The 25,231-nt window shown below is 41.8% G+C and overlaps 5 protein-coding genes across 5 annotated transcripts; 4 read left to right on the forward strand and 1 right to left on the reverse strand.

Moving 5' to 3' along the window:
• The first annotated feature begins 2,804 nt into the window (after positions 1–2,804).
• LOC141797385 (olfactory receptor 11A1-like) lies at positions 2,805–3,749 on the forward strand. The gene has a single exon (XM_074678701.1). The coding sequence runs from the start codon at positions 2,805–2,807 to the stop codon at positions 3,747–3,749; it is 945 nt and encodes a 314-aa protein (XP_074534802.1).
• Positions 3,750–6,237: 2,488 nt separating this feature from the next.
• On the reverse strand, positions 6,238–7,182 carry LOC141797386 (olfactory receptor 51E1-like). Its single transcript, XM_074678702.1, has one exon. The coding sequence runs from the start codon at positions 7,180–7,182 to the stop codon at positions 6,238–6,240; it is 945 nt and encodes a 314-aa protein (XP_074534803.1).
• Positions 7,183–10,020: 2,838 nt separating this feature from the next.
• Positions 10,021–10,965, forward strand: LOC141797387 (olfactory receptor 4E2-like). The gene has a single exon (XM_074678703.1). It carries the CDS (start codon positions 10,021–10,023, stop codon positions 10,963–10,965), a length of 945 nt encoding a protein of 314 aa, XP_074534804.1.
• A 4,408-nt stretch (positions 10,966–15,373) lies between these two features.
• On the forward strand, positions 15,374–16,318 carry LOC141797388 (olfactory receptor 11A1-like). The gene has a single exon (XM_074678704.1). It carries the CDS (start codon positions 15,374–15,376, stop codon positions 16,316–16,318), a length of 945 nt encoding a protein of 314 aa, XP_074534805.1.
• A 5,764-nt stretch (positions 16,319–22,082) lies between these two features.
• Positions 22,083–23,027, forward strand: LOC141797389 (olfactory receptor 11A1-like). Its single transcript, XM_074678705.1, has one exon. The coding sequence runs from the start codon at positions 22,083–22,085 to the stop codon at positions 23,025–23,027; it is 945 nt and encodes a 314-aa protein (XP_074534806.1).
• Positions 23,028–25,231: the final 2,204 nt, after the last annotated feature.

Consider the following 25,231-nt stretch of genomic DNA (forward strand, 5'->3'; position numbering starts at 1 on the left):
GATAATGACATGTTTGAACATTTTGAAAGACTGCTTCGTGTGTGAGGGTCACTGTGCGCTCAAACAAAGAGCAGAAGGAAACCTTTCTGTTTGCTGCTGATGTCACCTTGATGTTAGTTTGTCTCATTTAGAATAACTGAATGTGTTTCATGTGTTGATAGAGTATTGTGTTCAATTCTAACAACACTTTGAGTTAGTAAAGTGTCAGAAAGTTCTGCTGTTTGAGGCTGAATAAACAAAATGTAACATCAAATGTCCTGTTTTTGACTCCACTACATGTCCATGAATGTCCTTATCACTGTCAGCTACTGGCAATTCCAGATAGTATAAACAGGATGACAATAACCTATATTGTGTCTTATATTCATAAACCCCTCTCTTCAGAGTCAGTGGTAGACAAAATCACATAGCTTCATGAAAGTGACACTGCTATCAGGTCTGAATACAAGACTGGACCAACCCACATCAATCTGTGTTTATCCAGGAGCTCTATGCTAACCCTGGCTCTTCTAAAGGTCACTTAATTCATGAGGCAGTGTGCTTTAACTGGCCTTATTCTCTGATGCTACAAAATCACAGAGGAAGAGAAGGGTAACTAAGCTTACTGTAATACAACAGAGGCAACATTGTTTTACTGTAATATTTCACTGTACCTTTTAAGACTACACAGCTGAATCAACACAGGTTTCCATCAGCCATTCCATGGAACCAATCACAGAGATCATCTTCAGCTACACGCCTCATACTGACGTCATAGTTCATCATCAGAGTTAGACCAAGGGGAGAAAATGCAAAGACAAGCTAAGAGACAACTCCAGTCCCTTCTGGGTGAGATCAAAACTTACATTTGTTTCTTTTAAAGCTTTAAGGAACTTAGGCGCCAACAGCAGTTAACTGAGGTCATTATCCCAAGGACCTCCAGACAGATTTCTGTTATCTGACTCTAGGAAGGAGCCCTACACCGAGAGGTTATTCACCATTTCCTCAGGGAGAAGGAAGCATGAGGATGAATCATTAATATAGCCAAATGTCAGTAAAATTCCTGTTATTAAATAGCATAGGGTCTTTTGGGGTATTGAGACATCAAAGTTTAATAATCTAGTGAGGGCCCTTACCAGGTAAACCCCAGTGGACTCTGAAAGTAAAGAAACTTGAATGAACAAACCCTCAGTTCATCTTCTGGGAGCCCAACAGGAATGAACCCATAGTCTTCCTCTAGTGTCCAAGAGCTGTCAGTCAGCTGGGACCCCCAAAAAGCTGAGTGGTGTGATACTGTGATAGATTCAACACCCTCTCCATCCTTTACTTTCCCTGAAATCCAAAATCCAGATTTGCCATATTGGTTTGAACTATTGACACTGGTTTTCTCTGACACTGCAGAGGTGTCAGTCAAGTCTTAGCCTTTGGGCATTAGGGGGCCACATCAGCACCCACTGCAACAATAAAGACTCTGGACATTGCCCACTCAGACATAAGCCTTAATTCTCTCTTGAGATGCACATCAAGCTCTTCCTGCAAAGATCAGATCAGATCAGAGTGGAAGTTTGAGAGCTTGTAATCCAGGCCTCCACAAGACGTCCTCAGCTCACCCTCACTAGACATGAAGGTCAAGCAGGTCTGTCAGACCACCAGATTCACATCTTTTGACAAAGCAACTGAGTCCATCAAGGATTTCTGAGTCGTCTTATCCAACATAAGTTTTGGGCTCATGGACCAGTCCCTTACAACGTAAAGGTTTTTTCCGTGGCTCAGTCTATAGGGACTTGGTTTGGTGATCGGAGAGTCAATGGTTCAAGTCACGGCGCAGACCAAGAATTTGGCTGACAGCTGGGGGGTATGTTGACTTACATTCCTGAGAATTGTGGAGCGTCCTTGAGCAAGACAAGAGAGAACAAGACCCAACTGCTCAGGTGCAGCACCATCACTCTGGCCTCTCTAATTGTAGCATGTTTTGTGCAAAAAAGTGCTGTTTGTGCGTTACCCCCTGCCTGCATATGTAACCCTTAGGTCCTTGATTTTCTTTCCTTCCAACTTGACACACACACACACCTTGTCCAACAAAGAACCATGGCCTTGGATCTAGAAGTAGCCTGAAGAGGCCATCAGAACACAGAGAACACGGAACTGAACACACTCTTCCTCTGAGTGCTCCTAGAGATCATATACGTCAGGTATACAAATACAATCTACCTGTAACATAGGGTAACCTTAGCAGGTGGCCAGGATAGAATTAGCATCACAACAACAAACTGTAAACCCACCCAGGTCAGGCTGAATGTCAGCATACAGGGAACCAAAAACGAATGAAAGACACTCATTTAATGCTCACGTGCTCACTGATACATGCATTGTTTATGTTCAGCATGACTCGAGTCAGTATGGGAGAACCTGTCCCCTCCGCACTAATGGATTTTCAAAGACTCACTCAGTTTTGGGCTTTTAAATTTCTTGTCCACATGGTGAATCTTCAGCTTCCCGAGACATGACGTCAACTTTGATTAGCTCATCTGTTCCAGTCATGTGACTGGCATGAAGGATATGTAATCACCACCATCACTTGGCTCTGCAGTAAGGTCTTCCTGCACTCGCTCACATTATTCTGATGCACATGTGAATTTTAAAACAAATGCACTCAGTTGTCTTCTGAATTGGACTGGGTAATTTAATTCTAGATAAGGGTCTTGCAACATGAAAGAAAGCAAGCTCTGTGAGTATCTGCACTCCACATAAACCCTCCATAAAAAACTTGCCCCTGCTGCAGGTCACTGTCCTTTGCTCTATGAGGTAACTGCTCTGGATAAATCATGATCAATGTGACTCAGTTCTCTCATTTCAGACTTGTTGGCTTTTCTGAAACCAGTTTTCTGAAGTACATTTATTTTCTTGTTGCAATGTTGATCTACATGTTGATTCTCTGTGCCAACCTGTTGCTCATTGCTGTGATCTGTAGGAACAGGAGCTTACATGAACCCATGTACATGTTTCCATGCAGTCTGTTTGTTAATGAGCTGTTTGGTAGTACAGCTTTCTTCCCTCTGCTCCTGGATCAGATCCTCTCTGACACTCACACTGTTTCTGTTCCTCTGTGTTTCCTGCAGATTTTCTGTCTCTACTGTTATGTAAGGGTTGAATTCTTAACTCTGACGGTCATTTCATATGACAGATATCTTGCTATCTGTTATCCTCTGCAGTATAACTCTCACATGACTTCTAAAAGGATGAGCGTGCTTATTGCGGTTGCATGGGTAACTGCTTGTCTTTCCATTGCTTGTATGTTATCTTTAAGTTCTACTCTGCAGCTGTGTGGGAACGTCATCAACTATATTTACTGTAATAATTACTCCATCGTCAAACTGGCCTGCTCTGACACCAGAGTAAATAACATCTATGGCCTCTGCTCTCTTGTACTTGAAAATATTGTCCCCATGATTCTGATCTTTTACACCTACATGAAGATCCTCAGAGTCTATTTCTCAGGCTCTAAACAGACGCGACAGAAAGCTGTCTCTACCTGCACACCTCACCTGGTCTCTCTCTTTAACTTCTCTTTTGGAATTTGCTTTGAGGTGATTCAGAGCAGGTTTGAGAAGAGTGGCCTTCCACCTGTGGCATCAACATTTTTAACCTTATATCTCATCATATCTCAGCCTCTTCTTAACCCCATCATTTATGGCCTGAAAATGTCCAAAATCTTTGACATGTGTAAACGTATGTTTTGCTCTAAGCTTCTGTTTATCCAGCTGAGATAAAAACATGTTTGAACACTCTGAATGACTGCTTCATGTGTGAGGGTCACTGTGCGCTCTGTTTGCTGCTGATCAGACTCGGCTGTCAGTTTGTCTTGTTAGAATAACTTTTATTGTGTTCAGTGTGCTGTGTTCAGTAACACATGTTTGATTCAAACAACAAGTCAAATTTGTAAAGTGAGGATGTGAGGATGAATAAAAAAGTGAACTGTCGAACAATGGTTGTTTCATCATTTACTTCAATACGGGATAAGTGCTAACTAACTGGTAAATATGTAAACAAATATGCTTTTAGTGTTTTTACTCTTTTCTCATGGCTCTCTGACTGTGGAAGCTGCTAGCGTGCCCAGCACTCTGTTACAATAGATACAAAATGAAACATTAGGGAGAAGCGAGGGGAAAAAAAGTATATTCCAAACTATGCCCTGTAGGGCATTTCCTCATTTCCTCAGGGAGAAGGAAGCATGAGGATGAATCATTAACAGATCCAGAGGTCAGCAAAAACCCTGTTATCAAATAGCATCGGGTCATTTAGGGCATTGAGGCATCAAAGTTCACTCATGTACTGAGGGACCTCACCAGGTTAACCCCACTGGATCCTGAAAGTAATGAACCCAAAGTCTTCCTCTAATGTCTAAGACATTATAGCCACCAAGGAGCTGAGTGGTGTCGCACCCTGCTAGATACAACACCAACCTCTATCTCATCCTTCCTCTGAAATTCAAAATCCAGGTTCACCATGGTTGTCTGAATTACTGACACTGTTCCTGGTCTCCCCTGACATTTTAGGGGTGTCAGTCTAAGGAGTCTAAGCCTGTGGGCCTTGGGGGGGCTCTCTAGCACCCACTGCAATGATAGAGACTCTGGACATTGCCCACTCAGATATAAGTATTTTGTCTCTCAAGATGCAGGATAAGATCTTCCTTCAACCCAGAAGTTGAAGTTCTTGTAGACTGGGCCTCCACAAGATGTCCCCAGCTCACCCTCAAGTGACATAAAGGTCAAGCAGGTCTGTCACACCACAAGATACAAATGTTTTGACAAAGCAGCAGAGTTCATCAATAAGCTCTGAGTCTTCTCATACAACAAACACTTCAAATTCATCATGAACCAGTCAGAGAAGGGATCCCCTCGAGGTTACTTAATGAAGGCCTGTTGCAACCTCTGCCAGTCCCCGGATCCATTACCCTTGATTTCTTTATTTTATTTCCCTGCTGTATCTACCATTATTCTACAAAAAAAAATGTGGATTCAGAAATACCCTGCCACCAGAACACAAAAACCTCAAACTGGACTTCTACTCTCATCTTGGTTGCATGAAGAATTTTTCTTGCATTTCAAGAGACAGAGGACTTTCATATCAGAGTGAGCAATGTCCACAGTCTCTATTGTCGCAGTGGGCGCTGATAAGACTCCCCAATGCCCACAGGCTTAGACTTCCTGTTTCTTAACTGACACTACTTCAGTGTTAAGGGAGACCAGGAACAGTGTCTGTAATTCAGAACACTGTGGTGGGTCTGGATTTTAGGTTTGAGAAGGAGGAGTTTCTTTAATTTCAGGATCCAGTGGGGTTAACCTGGTAAGGGCCCTCACTACATGAGTGAACTTTGATGCCTCAATGCCCCAAAAGACTCTGTGCTATTTGACAACAGGGATTTTTTCTGACCTCTGGCTGTATCACTGATTCAGTCATGCTCCCTTATCCCTGAGAAAATGTTGAATAACCTCGTTGTGTAGGACTCCTTTACAGTCTCATTACAAATATCAGTCTGGAGGCCCCTGGGATAATGACCTAAGCAAGCTGCTGTTGGTATCTGCGGTCCTGATTTTTTTATTTTTTTTTAAAGCAGACGTAAGGTTTGATCTCACCCAGGAGAGACTGGAGTTGTCTCTCAGCATGTCTTTGCATTTTCTCCTCTTGGTCTAACTCTGACGATGAACAATGACGTCAGTATGAGACGTGTTGCTGAAGATGATCTCTGTTATTGGTGTCATGGAAATGGTTGATGGACACCTGAGTTGATGATTCAGCTGTGTAGTATTTAAATGTACAGTGTACTATTAAGTATCTGATACTTGACATTAATCATAATCAATTATATGTTTGTAAAGAGACTTAAGGAATCCAACAAAAGATTTAAGAAACCCTGAGCTTGTGTTGTGTATACAAGCTAGCTTTTTCAGAAGCCAAAAGAAATGAGGACATTGACGGACATGTAGTGGAGTCAAAAACAGGACGTTTGTCTCTCATATTAACTATAGTAAAAAACAAAAACAAAAACAAAACAACACACTTTACAACATAGGTGTGTTGTTGAAATCAAACATGTGCCACTCCATCAACACATGAAACTCATTCAGTTATTCTAAATGAGACAAACTGACATCCAGGTCTGATCAACAACAAGCAGGAAGGTTTCCATCTGCTCTTTGGTTGAGCGCACATTAACCCTCAAACATGAAGCAGTCATTATAAGTGTCAAACGTGTTTTTATTTTAGCTTGATAAACGGAAGCTTAGAAAGCAACAGACATTTACACATGTCAAAGATTTTGGACATTTTCAGGCCGTAAATGATGGGGTTAAGAAGAGGCTGGGATATAATGAGATATAAGGATAAAAATAACGGCACCAGAGGTGAGAGACTGTTCATCTCAAACCTGCTCTGAATCACCTCAAAACAACATCCAAAAGAGAAGTTAAAGACAGAGACCAGGTGAGGTGTGCAGGTAGAGACAGCTTTCTGTCGCGTCTGTTTGGAGCCTGAGAAACAGATTCTGAGGATCCTCATGTAGGTGTAAAAGATCAGAACCATGGGAAGAATAATTGTGAGTACAAGACAGCAGAGGCCATAGATGTTATTTACTCTAGTGTCAGAGCAGGCCAGTTTGACAATGGAGTAGTTATTACAGTAAATATAGTTGATGACGTTCCAACACAGCTGCAGATTAGAACTCAAAGACACCATGCAAACAATGGAAAGACAAGCAATTAACCACGCTGCTGCAATAAGCACACTGACCCTTTTAAAAGTCATATAAGAGTTATACTGCAGAGGATAACAGATAGCAAGATATCTGTCATAAGAAATGACAGTCAGATTTAAAAACTCAACACCTATATAAGAGTAGAGACAGAAGAGCTGCAGGAAACACAGAGGAACAGAAACAGTGTGAGTGTCAGAGAGGAGCTGATCCAGGAGCAGAGGGTAGAAAGCTGTACTACCAAACAACTCATTAACAAACAGACTGCATGGAAACATGTACATGGGTTCATGTAAGCTCCTGTTCCTACAGATTACAGCAATAAGCAACAGGTTGGCACAAAGAATCAACATGTAGATCAACATTGCAACCAGAAAAAAGACATGCTTCAGAAACCCAGTTTCAGAAAAGCCACCAAGTCTGAAATGAGAGAACTGAGACACATTGATCATGATATATCCTGAGCAGTTACCTCAAGAAGAATGAGACCAGGAAAAGAGGAAGGTTTCATGAGGATCTCACACAAAGTCTATATACTTGCAGATTTTTTTCTTTTTCATGTCGTAACACCCTAATCTGAAATTTGAATTACACAGTCCAATTTCAGGAGATGTCTCAGTGCACTTTCTTTAAGGGTCACCTGTGCTTCAGAAAAAATGTGTGAGTGCAGCTGACTTTACTGCAGAGCCAGTGTGCTGGTGATTAAATACCCTCTATGCCAGTCACATGACTGGAACAGATGAGCCAATCAAAGTGACAGCATGTTCCAGGAAAATGAATATTCACCATCTACATTAAAAAATTTCTCCCAGAGGGGACAGTTCTCCAAGACTGACCTGAGTTATGCTGGACCTAAAAAAGGCATGTATCAGTGAGCACATGTGAAGATTCAATGAGCATCTTTCCTTCATATTTGGTTTCCTGTATGCTGTCATTCAGCCTGAGTTAGGTGGGTTTACAGTTTGGTGTTGTGGCTTTGATTCCATCCTGGCTTTGGATGGTGTCTCCAGACTCCTGTGGAGACACCATGTGGCACAGGTATGCTGTATATGTGATCCTGATGGACAGGATTTTTAAGAGCACCCAGAAAAAAGGGTGCTTACTGATACGTGCCTTGTTTAGGTCCAGCATGACTCGGGTCAGTCTGGAAGAACCTGTCCCCTCACTATTATCCACATGGTCAATCTTCAGTTTCCTGAGGCATAACTTCACTTTAATTAGCTGATCTGTTCCAGTCATGTGGCCAACATGGAGGGTATTTTATCACCAGCACACTGACTCTGCAGTAAAGTCAGCTGCTGCAGCTGTATGAGAATGATTTCAACTATATTTAGGGTCTACAGTATTTTGTCCGTTTCTTTCCTATTATTCCCTCCTACATGAGAACTCAAATTTGACCCCCTAAACCTGCTCAAAAACTCACCAAAATTGGCACACACCTCATGATTGCGAAAAAATTTGATAAATGCAAATTTACCCCCAACATTCCATAATCTGCTCTCTAGCGCCACCACGAAAATGGCTGTAACAGGCGGTAAGAATGTCGTAGAGAGATGAAACCAAAGTCCAAATGTATGTCTCATTAAGACGCACCAAAAAGGCAGGGGCGTCATGGCCCTATCTGGCACAAGAAGCCATCAATTTGCCTTTCAAAATACATTTTTTAAACATTTTTGCCCCTTTTGAAAGGTTATCTCCTCTGAAACCATAAGTGGTATCGCCTTGAAAATGGCTGAGATGACATGAAGTTGCTATTTTGGACCCAGTTTTCAAATGACGAGCACTCAAAGTCGGTGAACACTAAAGGAGCTTTCTTAGCCCCCTCCATTAAAATACATGGTATTATTTGATCCAGCCCACACAGGCTGCCGCATTTGGGCCTCTAGACAAATAGCTAAAAGTTGTGCAGCTTCAAAATGTCATGGATGGGTTTCTGACAAAATTTCCTACAAAAATATCATATTTTCACACAGATTTGGGTAAAATTGTGCCATATATGAGGGGTTGTTTCCAAAACTTTTGTGAATAAATTTCACCCTTCACTCTGCTGTTGTTGATAATGATGTCACACACTGGTTTGGAGTTCCGTGCAGCTGGTCATGTAACTCAGCAGAGGAAATAATACATGGTATCAACTGTGATACCTCAAAGAGGGCCAGAAAGGGATGAAACCCTAACAGTGGAGGCATTACCTTAACAGTGGAGGGGAAATAGGTATGGCTGACAAGCAGAAGGGATTGGCCAAAGCGTAAGGCCTGTCTAACGCTGCTTGCAGCTTGATTGACTGAAAAAACTACGCTAGTGTTAAACTGGCTTGCTCTGAAACCTTTTACACTTACATGAGGATCCTCAGAGTTTGTTTCTTGGGCTCCAAACAGACGCGACAGAAAACTGTCTTTACCTGCATACCCTCACCTGGTCTCTCAATTCAACTTCTTCTTTGGAATTTGTGTTGAGGTGATTCAGAGCAGGTTTGAGATGAGCTGCTTTACACCTCTGATGTCTATTTCTATCATTGTACCATTTTGTATGTGTCCCTCTCCTAAATCCAAAATCAAGATTCACCATGGTTGTCTAAATAACTGTAACTGTAACTGTTTCTTCTTTGACACTATAGCGGTATCAGTTAAGAAACAGGAAGTCTGAGCCTATGGGCATTAGGGGTCTCACTAACACTAACTGTGACAATAGAAACCTTGGACATTGCCCACTCAGAAATAAGTCCTTCGTCTCTCATTACACACCACAAGATCGCCCTGTTGGTTGTGGCTGCCCGTTGCGGCAGCAAACAAATGATGGAGGCCAGATGCTTATTTAATCTTCTCATGTGCTTACTTACTTACATGCCTAGGTCCAGCATGACTTGGGTCAGTCTGGGGGAACATGGCTCCTGACCACTATTTGATTTCCAAAAACCTCCTCACTTTTCGTTTTTTAAAGTTTTCTATGAATACAGTAAATCTTCAGTTTCCTAAGACATGATGTCACTTTGATTAGCTCATCTATTCCAGTCATGTGACTGAAGTCGAGGGTATTAAATCACCAGCACATTGCCACTGCAGTAAAGTCAGCTGCAACCACACATTATTCTGATGCTCAGGTAATCCTTGAAATAAAGAGCACACAGATGTCTCCTGAAATTAAACTGTGTAAATGAAATGAGGAATAATCTAACCACATAAAAAAGCAAGTTCTGTGAGTATCTAAACTTTTTGGAGGGTCCCCATGAAACCTGCCCCTGCTGCAGGTCCTGGTCTCATGCTCTATGAGGTAACAGCTTAGGATAAATCATGATCAATGTGACTCAGTTCTCTCATTTCAGACTTGGTGGCTTTTCTGAAACCAGGTTTCTGAAGCACATTTATTTTCTTGTTGCAATGTTGATCTACATGTTGATTCTTTGTGCCAACCTGTTGCTCATTGCTGTGATCTGTAGGAACAGGAGCTTGCATGAACCCATGTACATGTTTCCATGCAGTCTGTTTGTTAATGAGCTGTTTGGTAGTACAGCTTTCTTCCCTCTGCTCCTGGATCAGATCCTCTCTGACACTCACACTGTTTCTGTTCCTCTGTGTTTCCTGCAGATCTACTGCCTCTACTCGTATGTGTATGTAGAGATTTTTAATCTAATGATCATTTCTTATGACAGATATCTTGCTATCTGTTATCCTCTGCAGTATAACTCTTATATGACGTTTAAAAAGGTGAGCATGCATATTGCAGCAGCATGGCTAAGTGCATTTCTTTATTTGGCGTGCACATTGCCTTTGAGTTCCACTTTACAGCTGTGTGGGAACGTCATCAACTATATTTACTGTAATAATTACTCTATCGTTAAACTGGCCTGCTCTGACACCAAAGTTAATAACATCTTGGGCCTCTGCTCCCTCGTACTCACAGCTATTGTCCCCATGATTCTGATCTTTTACACCTATGTTAGAATCCTCAAAGTTTGTTCCTCAGGCTCCAAACAGACGCGACAGAAAGCTGTCTCTACCTGCACACCTCACCTGGTCTCTCTCTTTAACTTCTTCTTTGGAATTTGCTTAGAGGTGATTCAGAGCAGGTTAGAGATGAACCGTCTCCCACCTCTGGTGATTGTATTTCTATCATTATACCTATTTGTATGTGTCCCTCTCCTAAACCCCATCATTTATGGCCTAAAAATGTCCAAAATCTTTGATGTGTGTAAACGTCTGTTTTGCTCTAAGCTTCTTTTTATCCAGCTAAAATAAAAACATTTTTGACACTTTGAATGACTGCTTCATGTGTGAGGGTCATTGTGCTCTCAAACAAAGGGCAGATTGAAGCCTTTGTGTTTGCTGCTGATCAGACCTGGCTGTCAGTTTGCCTCATTCATAATATCTGTGAATTTGTTATATGTGTTGATGGAGTAACATGTGTTTGGTTTCAACAACACAACTAGTTTGTAAGGGTCAGAAAGCTTCACTGTGTAAGGATGAATAAATAACCTGAACTGTTGAACAATGGTTTTTCCATTGTTTACTTAAGGGTTTATGCCAACAAACTAGTAAATATATGAACAGATGTGGTTGTGGTATTTAAAATTTTCTTTTATGGCTCTTAGGCAGTGATGGATGGCCAAAAAACAAGTTAGTTTCTGTGCTTTGCCCGGAGTGTTATTTTTCACTTGACTACATCTGAGAGACAGACATACAACATTGTAGAATCTCTCATGTCTGAGCTCAGCTGTCTTTATTCTTTGGTTGGAGTCCTTTAGTGTCTTCACAAACATATTTGACTCTGACTGACATTAAAGGGATAGTTCATCCTTTTGGTTCCAAAGTGGATGAAACTTCATCGTCGCTGTCATAGTCACTCATTTTGAATTTCCTACGCTGCCTCACAATCCTTAGAGTACAAACAAAAGAATAACGATACTTGATCAAACTTACACGAGGCTAAAACCAGCGCCTGAAGCATAGCTTGTTTACATTCCCTACAGCTGAAAGGAGGAGGGGGGACGGAGCGCACTAGCGCTGCGCGTAAGGACACATGAGTTAGTTAGGTCCCGATAAATGTTTATATTTCCGAAGACTTAATGCACTTAAAAAATATTTTATGTATCGTACTCTTAAACTGTGGTATTACTTTTTGATTTTAGTTCTTGTAGGCAGAGAAAATAGCCTTTGAATTTGGTACCGTCTGTCCCTGTTAGCGTCTATTTCCTCGTCACCATCGATTAAAGTTTGTGTCTTACTGAGGGAGAGGAGACAACTTTCTACTGTATCTAATGTCCTTAGTGGTCACATAGAGCTCATACAACCCCACTTCAAAAAAACTGAACTATCCCTTTAAGTACCAGGTACTCGAAGCTGAGAAAACACACTGATTTGATACTGGATGTCTAAAAGATTAGGAACAGGATTTTTACAAACGCTGACCAAGTTTGTAGTCACAAAGTTTTCTGAAATAATTATCTGTTTTGTGTCTTATATTTATTAAATCCTTTCTCTAGAATCAGTGAATGATAAAATTACACAGCCTCATGAAAGTTACACCGCTCTCAGGTCTGAGTAAAATACTGAACCAACTCTCATGAATCTGTGTTTATTCAGGAGCTCTATGTTCAATCTAGCTCCTTTGGTGTAGCGTGCTTTAACTGGCCTCACTTACTGATGCTACAAACCCACCAAAAAAAAAGAGGAAGGCAACATTGGATAACTGCTATACTACACTGCATCTTAAAATACTACACAGCCGAATCATCAACTCAGGTGTCCATCAACCATTTCCACGAAACAATTCACAGAGATCATCTTCATCAACACGCCTCATACTGACATCATTGCTGATCCCTATTGTTAAGACTGAGGGGAGGAAATGTAAAGACTTCCTGAGAGACAACAGCAGTCTCTCCTGAGTTGGATTGAACCTTTCATCTGCTTTTTTTTTAAGCTGTCAGAACTGTGGGCACCAACAGCAGCTCACTGAGGTCATTATCCAAGGGATCCCCAGACTGATGTTTGTTTTCTTACTATAGAGAGGAGTCCTACACGGAGAGGCTATTCAACATTTCCTCAGGGATAAGGGAGCATGAGGATGATTCAGAAATAGAGCCGGAGGTCAGGAAAAACTCTGTTATGAAATAGCATAGAGTCTTTTGGGGCACTGGGGCATCAAAGTTCAGCCCTTTACTCAGAGTTCTGAACGTACAGAACCTGTTTGAACAAATACTCAGTTCATCTTCTGGGAACCTTTCAGGAATAAACCCAAAGTGTTTCTAAAGTGTTGAAGAGCCGTCAGTCTGCTGGGAACCCCATGGTGCTGAGTGATGTGATACTGTAATAGAATCAGTACCCCCTCCATCCCGTCCTTCCTTTGAAACCCAAAATACAGATTCACCATAGTGGCTTGAATTACTGACACCTTAGAGGTGTCAGTTAAGGAACAGAAAGTCTTAGCTTGTGGGCATGGGGGGCCCCATTTGCGCCCACTAAGACAATAGAGACTCTGGACATTGCCCAATCAGACCAAAGTCCGCAGGCTCTCTTCGGATGTGCGTCAGATTCTTCATGCAACCCAGATCAGAGTAGAATTTGAAGATCTTGTGGACTGGGCCCCCACAAGATGTCCCCAGCTCACTCTCACTAGACATGAAGGTCAAGTAGGTCCATCTGACCACCAGATTCACATCTTTTGACAAGATAGCAGAGTGCTTCAAATATCACTGAATGTTCCCATGAAACAAAACCTACAGACTCATCCTGGGCTCATGGGCAAGTCACAGAGAAAAGATCCCCTCCAGGTTTCATCATTAAGACCTGATGCATCTGATCTGTCAATCCCTGGATCATAACTGTAGCTGGTGTTATTAGAGTGAAAGTGGTTAACATGGCAACACTCATAGTTGAAAACTACTTTATTTCACATGATGGCTGTTTTGCGTAACCTTTTCATGCAATCTGCCAAGGGAAGTTTTCCTGTTATTTTAAGACATTATTCATCAAAATTTTGTTTTGTTCTTGTGTTATCCTTTTGACAAAGTTTTTATCAAATGTCACCTGATGCCTTTAACTGGGAAGCTGGGCTACCTGCAGTTGCTGTGACTTTGAGAGAGAGAGAAATTGTCGGCCCTGATAAGAACTTTTTATTCTGTCCTTTATTCCAAACCGTTGGTCAGCAGGTGAACTCCGAAAATATTGCTTGTTGTTACGTTTATCTACTTTGGACATAAGAAGGAAAAATTAAACTGCTTTTTTTGTTCTAGGTTCTATGGTGTCTCCATGATGTGTCTTTGTAAAAAGAGCTTCTTGTGGACATCAGTATGATTAAAGGTTTTTTTCCTCAGCCTGCAAATGTGACCCTGGGTCTTGATTTTTTTCACTTTCCACATGTTTGCTTTTCCAAGACAGAGCCACGACCTTGGACTCAGAAGTAGCCTGAAGAGGCCAACAGAACTCCCTCTTCCCCTGGGTGATCCTAGAGATTGTATCCATCAGGTATACATTCACAACACACCTGTTACATGGGGTAACCCTGGCAGGTGTCTTAACAGGAGTCTGAGGACGCGGTCACACTGGCCAACCGTGCTGTGCCTAAGCCTGCTTCAGCCCTAAAGCATGTTTGGAAAGGCCAATGTGACTGCAACTGTGCCGTGCTCAAGCACGATTCGCTGCCGTGCTTTGGCACGCTTTGAAGAGTTGGGCTTCGGCACGGTTTACTTCATGCACGAGCACAAGCAAGCGGACAGCGCGTGTGATCCTTGACGTATGATCACCGCGAGCGCTTCCCTCGATAATCAATTTAAACAAAGTAGGGGTGCTAGAGGGCTGTGTCAGGTGAAAATGACTTACCATAAGTCCAAAAGTCTCTAAGTTTGTAGCAGTGTTATCTGTGTCTCATTGTGCTGACTCTGATGAGAACGCGCTTCATGTAAACATACGCTTCACGATGACGTAGGCGGGCCATGCAGGTGTGTGATACCCGCTAAAGTCTGGTTGATATAGGGGTAGTGTGAGCGCTGGTACTCTCCGGCTGGGGAACAGCGCTGCAGGGGGGCCATCGTGCTTAGGCACAACACGGTTTGGATGGCCAGTGTGACCGTGCCCCGAAGGCACCATCCACTAGCCACGATTACATCAGTACAACAACACCAAACTGTAAACCCACCCAGCTCAGGCTGAATGTCAGCGCACAGGAAACTAATGATGAAGAAAAGATGCTCATGTAATCTTCGCTTGCCCTCACTGATATATGCCTTGTTTAGGTCCAGCACGACTTGGGTCAGTCTGGGGGAACCTGGCTCCTCACCACTATTTGAATCCACAAGACTTTAAATTTTTTCATCCAAATTGACAATGTTTTGTTTCTTGAGTCATGCTGTCACTTTCATTAGCTCATCTGTTCCAGTCATGTGACTGGTGTTGAGGGTATTTAAAGCACACTAGCTCTGCAGTAAAGTCAGCCCCACCCGAGAATTATTCTGATGCACTGGTAAACCTGAAAGTGCACACCACATCTTGTCGAACTGACCATGTCTTTCATATTCCAAGTGAAGTGTTACAACATAACAGAGAGTGAGCTCTGTGGCTATCTAGACTCTTGGTAAAACTCATTTCAACCTGCCACTGCTGTAGGTCCTGGACACATGCTCCATGAGGTAACAGCACAGGATAAATCATGATCAATGTGACTCAGTTCTCTCATTTCAGACTTGGTGGCTTTTCTGAGACCAGGTCTCTGAAGTACATTTATTTCTTGGTTGCAATGTTGATCTACATGTTGATTCTTTGTGCCAATCTGTTGCTTATTACTGTAATCTGCAGGAACAGGAGCTTACATGAACCCATGTACATGTTTCCATGCAATCTGTTTGTTAATGAGCTGTTTGGTAGTACAGCTTTCTTCCCTCTGCTCCTGGATCAGATCCTCTCTGACACTCACACTGTTTCTGTTCCTCTGTGTTTCCTGCAGATCTTTTTTCTTTACTCTTATGTTGTAGCAGAGATTTTGAATCTGACTGTTATTTCTTATGACAGATATCTTGCTATCTGTTATCCTCTGCAGTATAACTCTTTCATGACCTTTAAAAGGGTGAGTGTGCATATTACAGCAGTGTGGTTATTTGCTTGTTTATCTGTTTCTAGTGCATTGTCCTTGAGTTCTACTCTGCAGCTGTGTGGGAACGTCATCAGCTACATTTACTGTAATAATTACTCCATTGTTAAACTGGCCTGCTCTGACACCAAAGTTAATAACATCTTGGGCTTCTGCCTTCTTGTACTCACAGTTATAGTTCCCATTATTTTGATCTTTTACACCTATGTTAAAATCCTCAGAGTCTGTCTCTCAGGCTCTAAACAGATGCGACGAAGAGCTGTCTCTACCTGCACACCTCACCTGGTCTCTCTCTTTAACTTCTCTTTTGGCTTTTGCTTTGAGGTGATTCAGAGCAGGTTTGAGATGAGCCGTCTCCCATCTCTGGTGGTTGTATTTCTTTCATTATACCTTTTTGTATGTCAGCCTCTCCTTAACCCTATCATTTATGGCTTGAAAATGTCCAAAATCTTTGCTATGTGTAAACATCTGTTTTGTTCTAAGCTTCTGTTGATCCAGTTGAGATAAAAACATGTATGAACACTTAGAATAACTGCCCCATGCTTTTCACTGTGTTCTCAAACAAAGAGTTAATCATCTTTTATGGCTCTTACAGTGATGGATTGACTTAAAATCAATTTTAGTTTATGTATTGTGCCCTGGGTGTTGTATTTATGTCAGTAAATATATAAATATGAGAGCCAAATGTCCTGTCTGACGCTACTACATGTCTATAAATGTCCTCATTACTTTCAGCATCTGTTAAAGCCATGAAATAAAATCAACACAGTTCTTTGATCGAGCATCTCCCTAATATCACAAGAAGAGGATTCATTTCTCAGTTCATCATTTATTCTAGTCACAGGTTAAGTGTACAGTGCTGGTCCTAAAAGAATGAAACATGACATCCGGGAGCTGTACTATTTTATAACAGTCATCGTTACCCAGATACAGAGTTTGACTCTAACTTAACACCCAAGTGTAGTATGGTTATTGCATACTATTATGATACTATGGCATTCTATGATGATAAAATGCCAACAAATGTGACTGACACCACTGCCTCAGCCTATGGTAGGTTTCAGGTTTCAGTAAGATGTGCTATCCAAGTCTGTGTGTGTGTTGAATCAGAGCAGGGTCAAATAAATCTTACAGACACAGCTGGAGACAGGAGCTGTCCGTCTATGTAGATTAAGATATCTCTGGATATAAATAAACAGATATAAGTAAAATGGAATATCACCTGACACAGATGTATTAGTTTGTTATGTTATTGACTGAAGTATGCCATGTAGTGTCTCAAAATGGTTAAAGCAATGCTTCAAGCAACTTCAAGCAAAAAATCCTGAATCAGAGTTTTCTTGGTAAACTGTTATCAATCTGCTAAGCTAAGGTCCAAACTCTGTTGTAAAGTTAAAAATCGACCATAGAATCATCCAGCAATAAGGCTGGACAAAACCATTTTGAATCAATTATTAATCAGAACCAGTTATCAATACTAATCCCTAAATTTACCTCAGAAGAAGTAAAAGTAGACCTCAATGAATATATTTGATGCTATACATTATCAATTTAATATTGAACCAATTGAGGAAATAAAAATGGTAAAGATCATTACACCTAATGAAGGTGCCCACCAATTCATGTTGTGTTATTGATGACGTGCATTTTATAGTGTTTTCTTTAATCAGTGTAAGACCATCGAGGAATCAGGTTAACAAAGATTATCTTGGTTTGCCTGAGAGTGGAGGTCTGCAGCTCGACTGTATTGGAGTCTATACAACATTTCTTCAGGGAGAGAGGAGCATGGAGATGAATGAAGCAGTTTGAATATGAACTATCTTATCAACTTGATGTACATCACCATGTTAGAACGAAACAGTTTAAAGACGCCTGAGACCACATGAACCATAGGGAGTCCGCCTCTTTCCACTTCATAGTTTGTGTTATTGGTTTAGTACTTTACTAGAAGTTTCAGTAAGAGCGGACCAGGAAAAGAGCCAAGGGGCATCAAAAACCCTGCTATCAAAAAGCAAACAGTCTTTTGGGGCTTTGAGGCATCAAAGTTAACTCCTCTACCGAGGGGCCTCACCAGGTAAACCTCACTGGACTCTGAAAGCAAAGAACCTTGGATGAACAAACTTTCAGTTCATCTTCTGGGAACGCAACAGGAACAAACCCTTAGTGTTTCTTTAGTGTCCAAGAGCTGTCAGTCTGCCTGAGCCGCCAAAGCAGCTAAGTGTGCAATACTATGATAGATTAAGGACACACTGCATCCCTCCTCCATCTAAAATCTAAAATCTACATCTACCACTGTTATCTGAATCACTGACACTGTTTCTAGTCTTCTTTGAAACTGTGGAGCTGACTCTGAACATGCCCTACTCAAACTTCAGTCCTTAGGACGCAGTCACACTGGTCATCTAACTGTGCTGTACTCAAGCACAATTCATCCTAACAGCACCGTTCCCCTGCTGGCCAGTACAGTCCACAGTCACAATTCTCCAATATGAATGAACTAGGGGCTGACATTTTTTCAAGAATCCCACAGGTCGCGGGATTCCCATGGGATTCCCACGGGATGGGAGTCAATTTTACTATCAATCACGAGATTGGGACAGTACATGATTAAAAGTTAACAGGAGCAAATGGGAGCAGGAACCAATCAGGAAGATAAAATATAATGTGTAAAATGTGCCGACATTTTGTAGTTTATCTCCAATAAGCCTACACTGTATGGCAAATTCAATAAAGAACAGCAATCGAGGGCAATTGAATACAATGTGCTACAAACTGATTGACTGGCTGCAAAATGTGTCTACAGCCATTGCATCCATTTTTGTGCTTTTTGCGTCCTTCAGAGATCAGGGCTCCACTTTAAAAGTGGCCCGTTCGCTGGGCTCAAAGCGCAACTGAAAGGCTCTGGGTCAGCTGACTGCGCGCTCCACTGGCTCACTCACTAGATACATAATGCCTTCAAAAATAACACATAATCACATCATTTTCAGAATGTATCAAACTGTTGTTTGGTCAGAGATCAGTGTGAGATCACGCCGTTATTGACTGATTCAGCAACAGTTTCACGTCTGGCCCTCTGCGCGTAATGGATGAAAGGCACCGCTGCACACAGCTCTCACTGCTCTCTCCCCCTGTCCCAGCAGAGCACTTAAAGCGTCAGATCAAATTACGGTGCATCTTCTTTATCAGTTTTTTAAATATATTTTTTCGTCTCTTTTTTATCATCTTTGCATTTGGAGTGGGTTGTTGCTCTGTATGGTTCATTTGTTGGTCATGGACACCAAACTTTTTGTGTCTTCAGTGATATTTTTACTACTTTTTCTCCTGTGTTTGTCTGGAGATCCTACATGTAACCATGGCTCCATTGTGCATCGCTCTCCCTGGTCGGATAATCTTGGTGAACCCTGTCATTATTTTCAAATCTTGCAGTTAGTGCATGTCAAAGATTTAAGAGAAGATGATCTGTGAAGATTTCCCTTTAATGTGTGATACAATCCGATCCCAGAATCTTTGAAGATTTTTAAATTCCTGTAGCATGCGCTAGACTTGTAGTCAAGACCACCTCAGCTGACCAAGACACTACCAAGACCAGAAGGTAACGAGACCAAGACAAGACCAAGACCAAGACCGAGACAGAACAAGCCAAGACCATAACTCAGTCAAATCAAGCCCAAGACCGAGACCCAGACCAAAAACAAAAAAAGAAAAAAACAGTCTAGAGTTTGAGTTAATATTACACCATAATCTGCGTGTGTTGACGAACCAAAGCACCATCCCCGGGTTCAGCTGCATGGTATAAATATGTAATTGTATTATTTCAGCCACTGGCACAGCAGTACAGAGACAGTGCATGTCTTGTGTGTGAACTGTGAGTCAATGAGTCCGTCGCAGTACGCTGTGTCCCAGTTCCGGCAGGAGCATAGACTGTATAAAACATGGACGTAGTCTCGCCGACGTCACCCAACTGTTACTGAAATGGCAAATGAAGCACATCAGCTATAGCGGCCATATTGGTAGTGGCAAGGGCTCTGCCTGCAGCCATAGGGCCCCTGTCGGTCAAGTGACCCTCAGCCGTGCCTCTCACTGGGGGAGCTTGCTATCTTAATATCCTCTGAACGGCCGAGTTAGAAAAAAATTCACTCCCTGTACAGTGGGTGCCGGTAGTAAAATTAGCGACTAAGACAGAAGGCGTTTTTTAAACCAGGCTGTACATAGGTTAATTTCTGCTTTGAAAACGGCTTTTTTTGGCTTGGTGTGTATGTGACTTCCGCTACTTTCGAAGCCAGCCTCAAGCGAACACTCAAGAGACAGCAGGTTTTAGCACTTCTGCATTGTCTCATATTCTCAGACTGGAGGTTGCCGCTTGGGCAGCAGGCTTATACTCAACATTTTTTTATTTGCTAGATGCTGAAGCGGTGACGTGGTTATTTAACAAAAAAACAGATGGAGTGAGACAGGACGTTGTGCACTAACACCACCAAAAAACGCCCAGTGACTTTTTAAAATAATCATATTCAACGTATTTAACAAGGTAATAGGGTAGTCTCTCACTACACAGTACAGCACGGACGTACAACCTGTGGCTGCCTACCTGTCAACTGAGTGGTCCTAGTGCCCGTAGCGTACAGCTGGCCATGCAGGCAGGCAGCCAGACACACAATGCATGGGGCACATAGAGAAAAAATATATGCATCTTGCCTTTACCTATGTGGCCGGGACAAACAATGTCCTGTACGGGACGCGCCTCTTTTGGCTCAAATACAGGATGTCCTGGCTAATACGGGATGGTTGGCAACTCTACAAAGAACAGAAACTATTTCAAGATTACATGTTAAGTCCTCACAGTCCCTTTAGTTTTTTTCTTTTGTTGTAATGATAATTTTTCTTCTTGTTATTATTATTTATTTAATTAGTTAAAGCATTATCCCTTCAATCCTGTATTTTTAATATAGTCAGTGCCCTGGTTTGGGCACCCCACTCTAAAATATCTGGACACAGCCCTGCATGTCAGCCCAAATTTCTCTGCAGGTATGTTATGTTGCTTCGCTCATCAAAAGATAGATTTACGCTGAACGGAGGGTTCAGCTCATGGATTAGAGGGAGTTACAAAGCAAAATGGGACTCAACTTTCTCCAGGTAAGAGTCAAATAAAATACTCAAAGGGCGCATAAAAATATTAAAAGCTGGCTTCTAATCCCTCTGAGACCGACATGTTGGTCCGAGACCCATTGAGAATGGGGAGACCCCGAGAACAAGACAAGACCGAGACCAAAGACTGGCGACAAGACCGAGACCACAAAAAAGTGGTCTCTAGACCGGCCTCGAGACCAAGACTGGTCTCAAGAACTTCAGGCCTAGCATGAGCCCTGCTTAACACAAAGCAAGAAGTAAGGATCTGTCTATTAAACTGACAGAACTGGACAGATCTCTTGTTGCAGTTTTTTTTTTAAACAGTTAAAACATAAAAGTATTGACAATGCTTAAAGGTAAGAATTGCTCAATAAAACAGTAAAAAGAAAGGTCATATGTTTAGGTTTATCACACTAAGGTATACATTTTTGTTTGGACTGAGGCAATAAATGGTGCCTAGTTTTACCACAGATGAACTGTATCTGTTGCCATATCTTTAGATGTAAAGCTGCACAACACAAAGTAATCTCAAAAACGCATGGGAAGAAAATCAAACCAAATTTAATCTATTGCCTAAAAACTAAAAGAAGGGGGGGGGAGTCATTCTGAATGGGAGCAGGATGGGAGTGGGAGTCGTTTTACCGGGAGTGGGACAGGACAGGACAGGATTCTTTCTTTGACTCTGGCCCGGGATTGGGACGGACAGGCATTTTTTCTGTGGGAGCGGGATGGGACAGTAATGAGAATGCACTCCCGTGTCAGGCTCTAATATGTGTGCTCACTGATGAGAGCGTCATTGAATACCAGCATTACTCTGGTCAGTCTGTGAGAGCCTGTCCCCTCACCATTATATGATCTGCAATGATTCACCCAGTTTTAGAAGTTTTTCATCTACATGGAGAACTATCTGTTTCCTGAGACATGACGTCACTTTGATTAGCTCATCTATTCCAGTCATGTGAGGGGTGTTGAGGGTATTTAATCACCAGCACACTGGCTTTGCAGTAAATTACAGATGAGGTCGTGTGACATAGAAATGTGTGTGCTCTGTGAGTGTCTGAACTGTGTGTAACACCTCTGTAAAATCTGCCCCTGCTGCAGGTCCTGGACACATGCTCCATGAGGTAACTTGAGAGGGTAAATCATGTTCAGTGTGACTCAGTTCTCTCACTTCAGACTTGGTGGCTTTTCTGATATCAGGTTTCTGAAGCATGTCTTTTTCTTGGTTGTAATGTTGATCTACATGTTGATTCTTTGTGCCAACCTGTTGCTCATTGCTGTAATCTGTAGAAACAGGTGCTTACATGAACCCATGTACATGTTTCCATGCAGTCTGTTTGTTAATGAGCTGTTTGGTAGTACAGCGTTTTACCCCCTGCTCCTGGATCAGATCCTCTCTGACACTCACACTGTTTCTGTTCCCCTGTGTTTCCTGCAGATCTTCTGTCTGTACTCTTACGTTAGGGTTGAATTCTTAACTCTGACTGCAATTTCTTATGACAGATATCTTGCTATCTGTTATCCTCTGCAGTATAACTCTCATATGACATTTAAAAGGGTGAGCATGCTTATTGCAGTTGTATGGATAGCTGCTTTTCTTAATGTAGCTTTTATGTTATCTTTAAGTTCCACTTTGCAGCTGTGTGGGAACATCATCAACAACATTTACTGTAATAACTACTCCATCGTCAAACTGGCCTGCTCTGACACCAGAGTAAATAACATCTTTGGCATCTGCTCTCTTGTACTTGGAAATATTGTCTCTATGATTCTGATCTTTTACACCTACATGAGGATCCTCAGAGTCTGTTTCTCAGGCTCCAAACAGACACGACAGAAAGCTGTCTCTACCTGCACACCTCACCTGGTCTCTCTCTTTAACTTCTCTTTTGGAATTTGCTTTGAGGTGATTCAAAGCAGGTTAGAGATGAGCCATCTTCCACCTCTGGTGCCTATATTCCTATCCCTATACCTCATCATATGTCAGCCTCTTCTAAATCCTGTCATGTACGGCCTGAAAATGTCCAAAATCTTTGACATGTGTAAGCGTCTGTTTTGTTCTAAGATTCTGTTGATCCAGCTGAGATAAAAACATGTATAGACACTCTGAATGACTGCTTTAAGTGTGAGGGTCAGTGTGCACTCAACAAAAAGCAGATGGAAACCTTTCTGTTTGCTGCTGATCAGACCTGGATGTCAGTTTGTCTCATTTAGAATAACTGTGAATGTGTTTCATGTGTTGATGGAGTAACACGTGTTTGTTTTTAACAACACAACTATGTTGTAAAGTGACAGAAAGCTTCACTGTGTGAAGATGACTGAATAAAGTGAACTCAAAAAAAATGATTGTTCCATCATTTGCTTCAATAGGGGGTGTGTGCTTACTAACAGGTAAATATATATACAAACCTGTTTTTATAATTCTAAATCTTTTTTATTGCTCTCATAAAGTAATGAATGGTCACAAAGTTGATGTTAGTTTGTTTACATTTACCTGAGTGTTATATTTTACTCCACTACATTTGAGAGACAAACATACCACGTTGTAGAATTTTGGTTTGACTCCACTACATGTCCATAAATATCCTCAGTACTATCAGCTTCTGTTAATTCCATCTGTTATAAACAGCCAGAGCTCAAACGTTCTTTATTCTTTTGTCGGAATCATTGGTAACCATATATTTATATCTAATGTTTAGAGTTAGGTACTCAAAGCTGAAAAACACTGGGTCAAGACTGGATGTCTAAAAAACAGGAACAGGATTCAAACAAACACTGATCAAGTTTGTAGTCACTGTATATTGTTTACAGGAGGTAACTGATATGTTTCTGTGATGAAATTAAATTTGTTTGTGTTATACTTTGCTTTGTTAAATAAATTGTAGAATTGTAGGAATTCTGTTTTAAAACTGAAGTTATATAGAGGGTATGCTTACCACTCGCTTATAAATGCATGCATGCATTTTATAGTTTCTTCTTTAATCAGTGTAAGCCTATTGAGGAATCAGGTTAACCAAGGTTATCTTAACGCAGAAAAACACAAGTGCCTACATAAATTTGAAGGCAACTTTAATTTTGACATTTTTACATCACATCTTGACATCCCTTCATTCTGTAGTGGAGGAGTGGAGCCTCCAAGAGAGTTTGCTGAGAGTGGAGGTCTGCAGCTGAACATTCTTGGAGTTTATTCAACATTGAAACTGTGGAGCTGACTCTGAACATGGCCTACTCACACTTCAGTCCTTAGGACGCATTCTCACTGGCCATCCAACTGCGCTGTACTCAGGCACAATTCCTCCCAACAGCACCGTCCCCCTGCTGGCCAGTACAGTCCACAGTCACAGTTCTCCAATATAAACCAGACTTGAGGCACATGTGTGACCCACGTACATCATCCTGAAGTGTCCGTTTAATAAGGGTGGTTATTTCAGAGTCAGCACAATGATGCACACAGAGAACACTGCAACAACTTTAGTGACTTTTTGTTATATAAGTTGTTTTGGTCTGACCTATCCCTTTGACACTCCAGCAATTGATTAAAAAAACTGTCAAGAAGAGCGGACACAGCGTTCATACTTCATGCATCATACATCCAAGATTTAACCTCGTGTCCACGTGCTTGTGCTGCTGCATTTAGTGTACCACACTGAAGCACACTTCTTTGAACAGGGCCGAAGGGGGAAGAGTGAACCATGCTCAAGCACTGCACACTTGCTGTCACACTGGCAAAATGAACTGGCCTTTACATTGAAGTATCGCTTGGGCACAGTACAGTCTGTGCCATTGGGTAACCCTGGCAGATGTTTCAACAGGAGTCTGAAGACACCATCTCAAAGCAGGGATGGAATCAGCACCACAACAACATACTGTCAACACACCCAACTCAGGCTGAAGGTCCTCATACAGAAAACCGAAGGTGAAGGGAGAGATACTCATTTAATCTTCACATATGCTCACTGATACATGCATCTTGAGGTCCAACATGACTCTGGTCAGTCTGCGAGAGCCTGTCCCCTCACCACTACATAATCTCCAATGATTTACTCAGTTTTAGAAGTTTTTCATCTACATGGAAAAAAATCTGTGTCCTGAGACATGACGTCACTTTGATTAGCTCATCTGTTCCAGTCATGTGACTGGTGTTGAGGGTATTTAATCACCAGCACACTGGCTTTGCAGTAAATTACAGATGAGGTCGTGTGACATAGAAATGTGTGTGCTCTGTGAGTATCTGAACTGTGTGTAACACCTCTGTAAAATCTGCCCCTGCTGCAGGTCCTGGACACATGCTCC

Source organism: Halichoeres trimaculatus, unplaced genomic scaffold, assembly GCF_033239565.1.
Source record: "Halichoeres trimaculatus isolate MK-OKI-2021-1 unplaced genomic scaffold, fHalTri1.1 fHalTri1_scaffold_9, whole genome shotgun sequence".
Taxonomy (NCBI): Eukaryota; Metazoa; Chordata; class Actinopteri; order Labriformes; family Labridae; genus Halichoeres; species Halichoeres trimaculatus.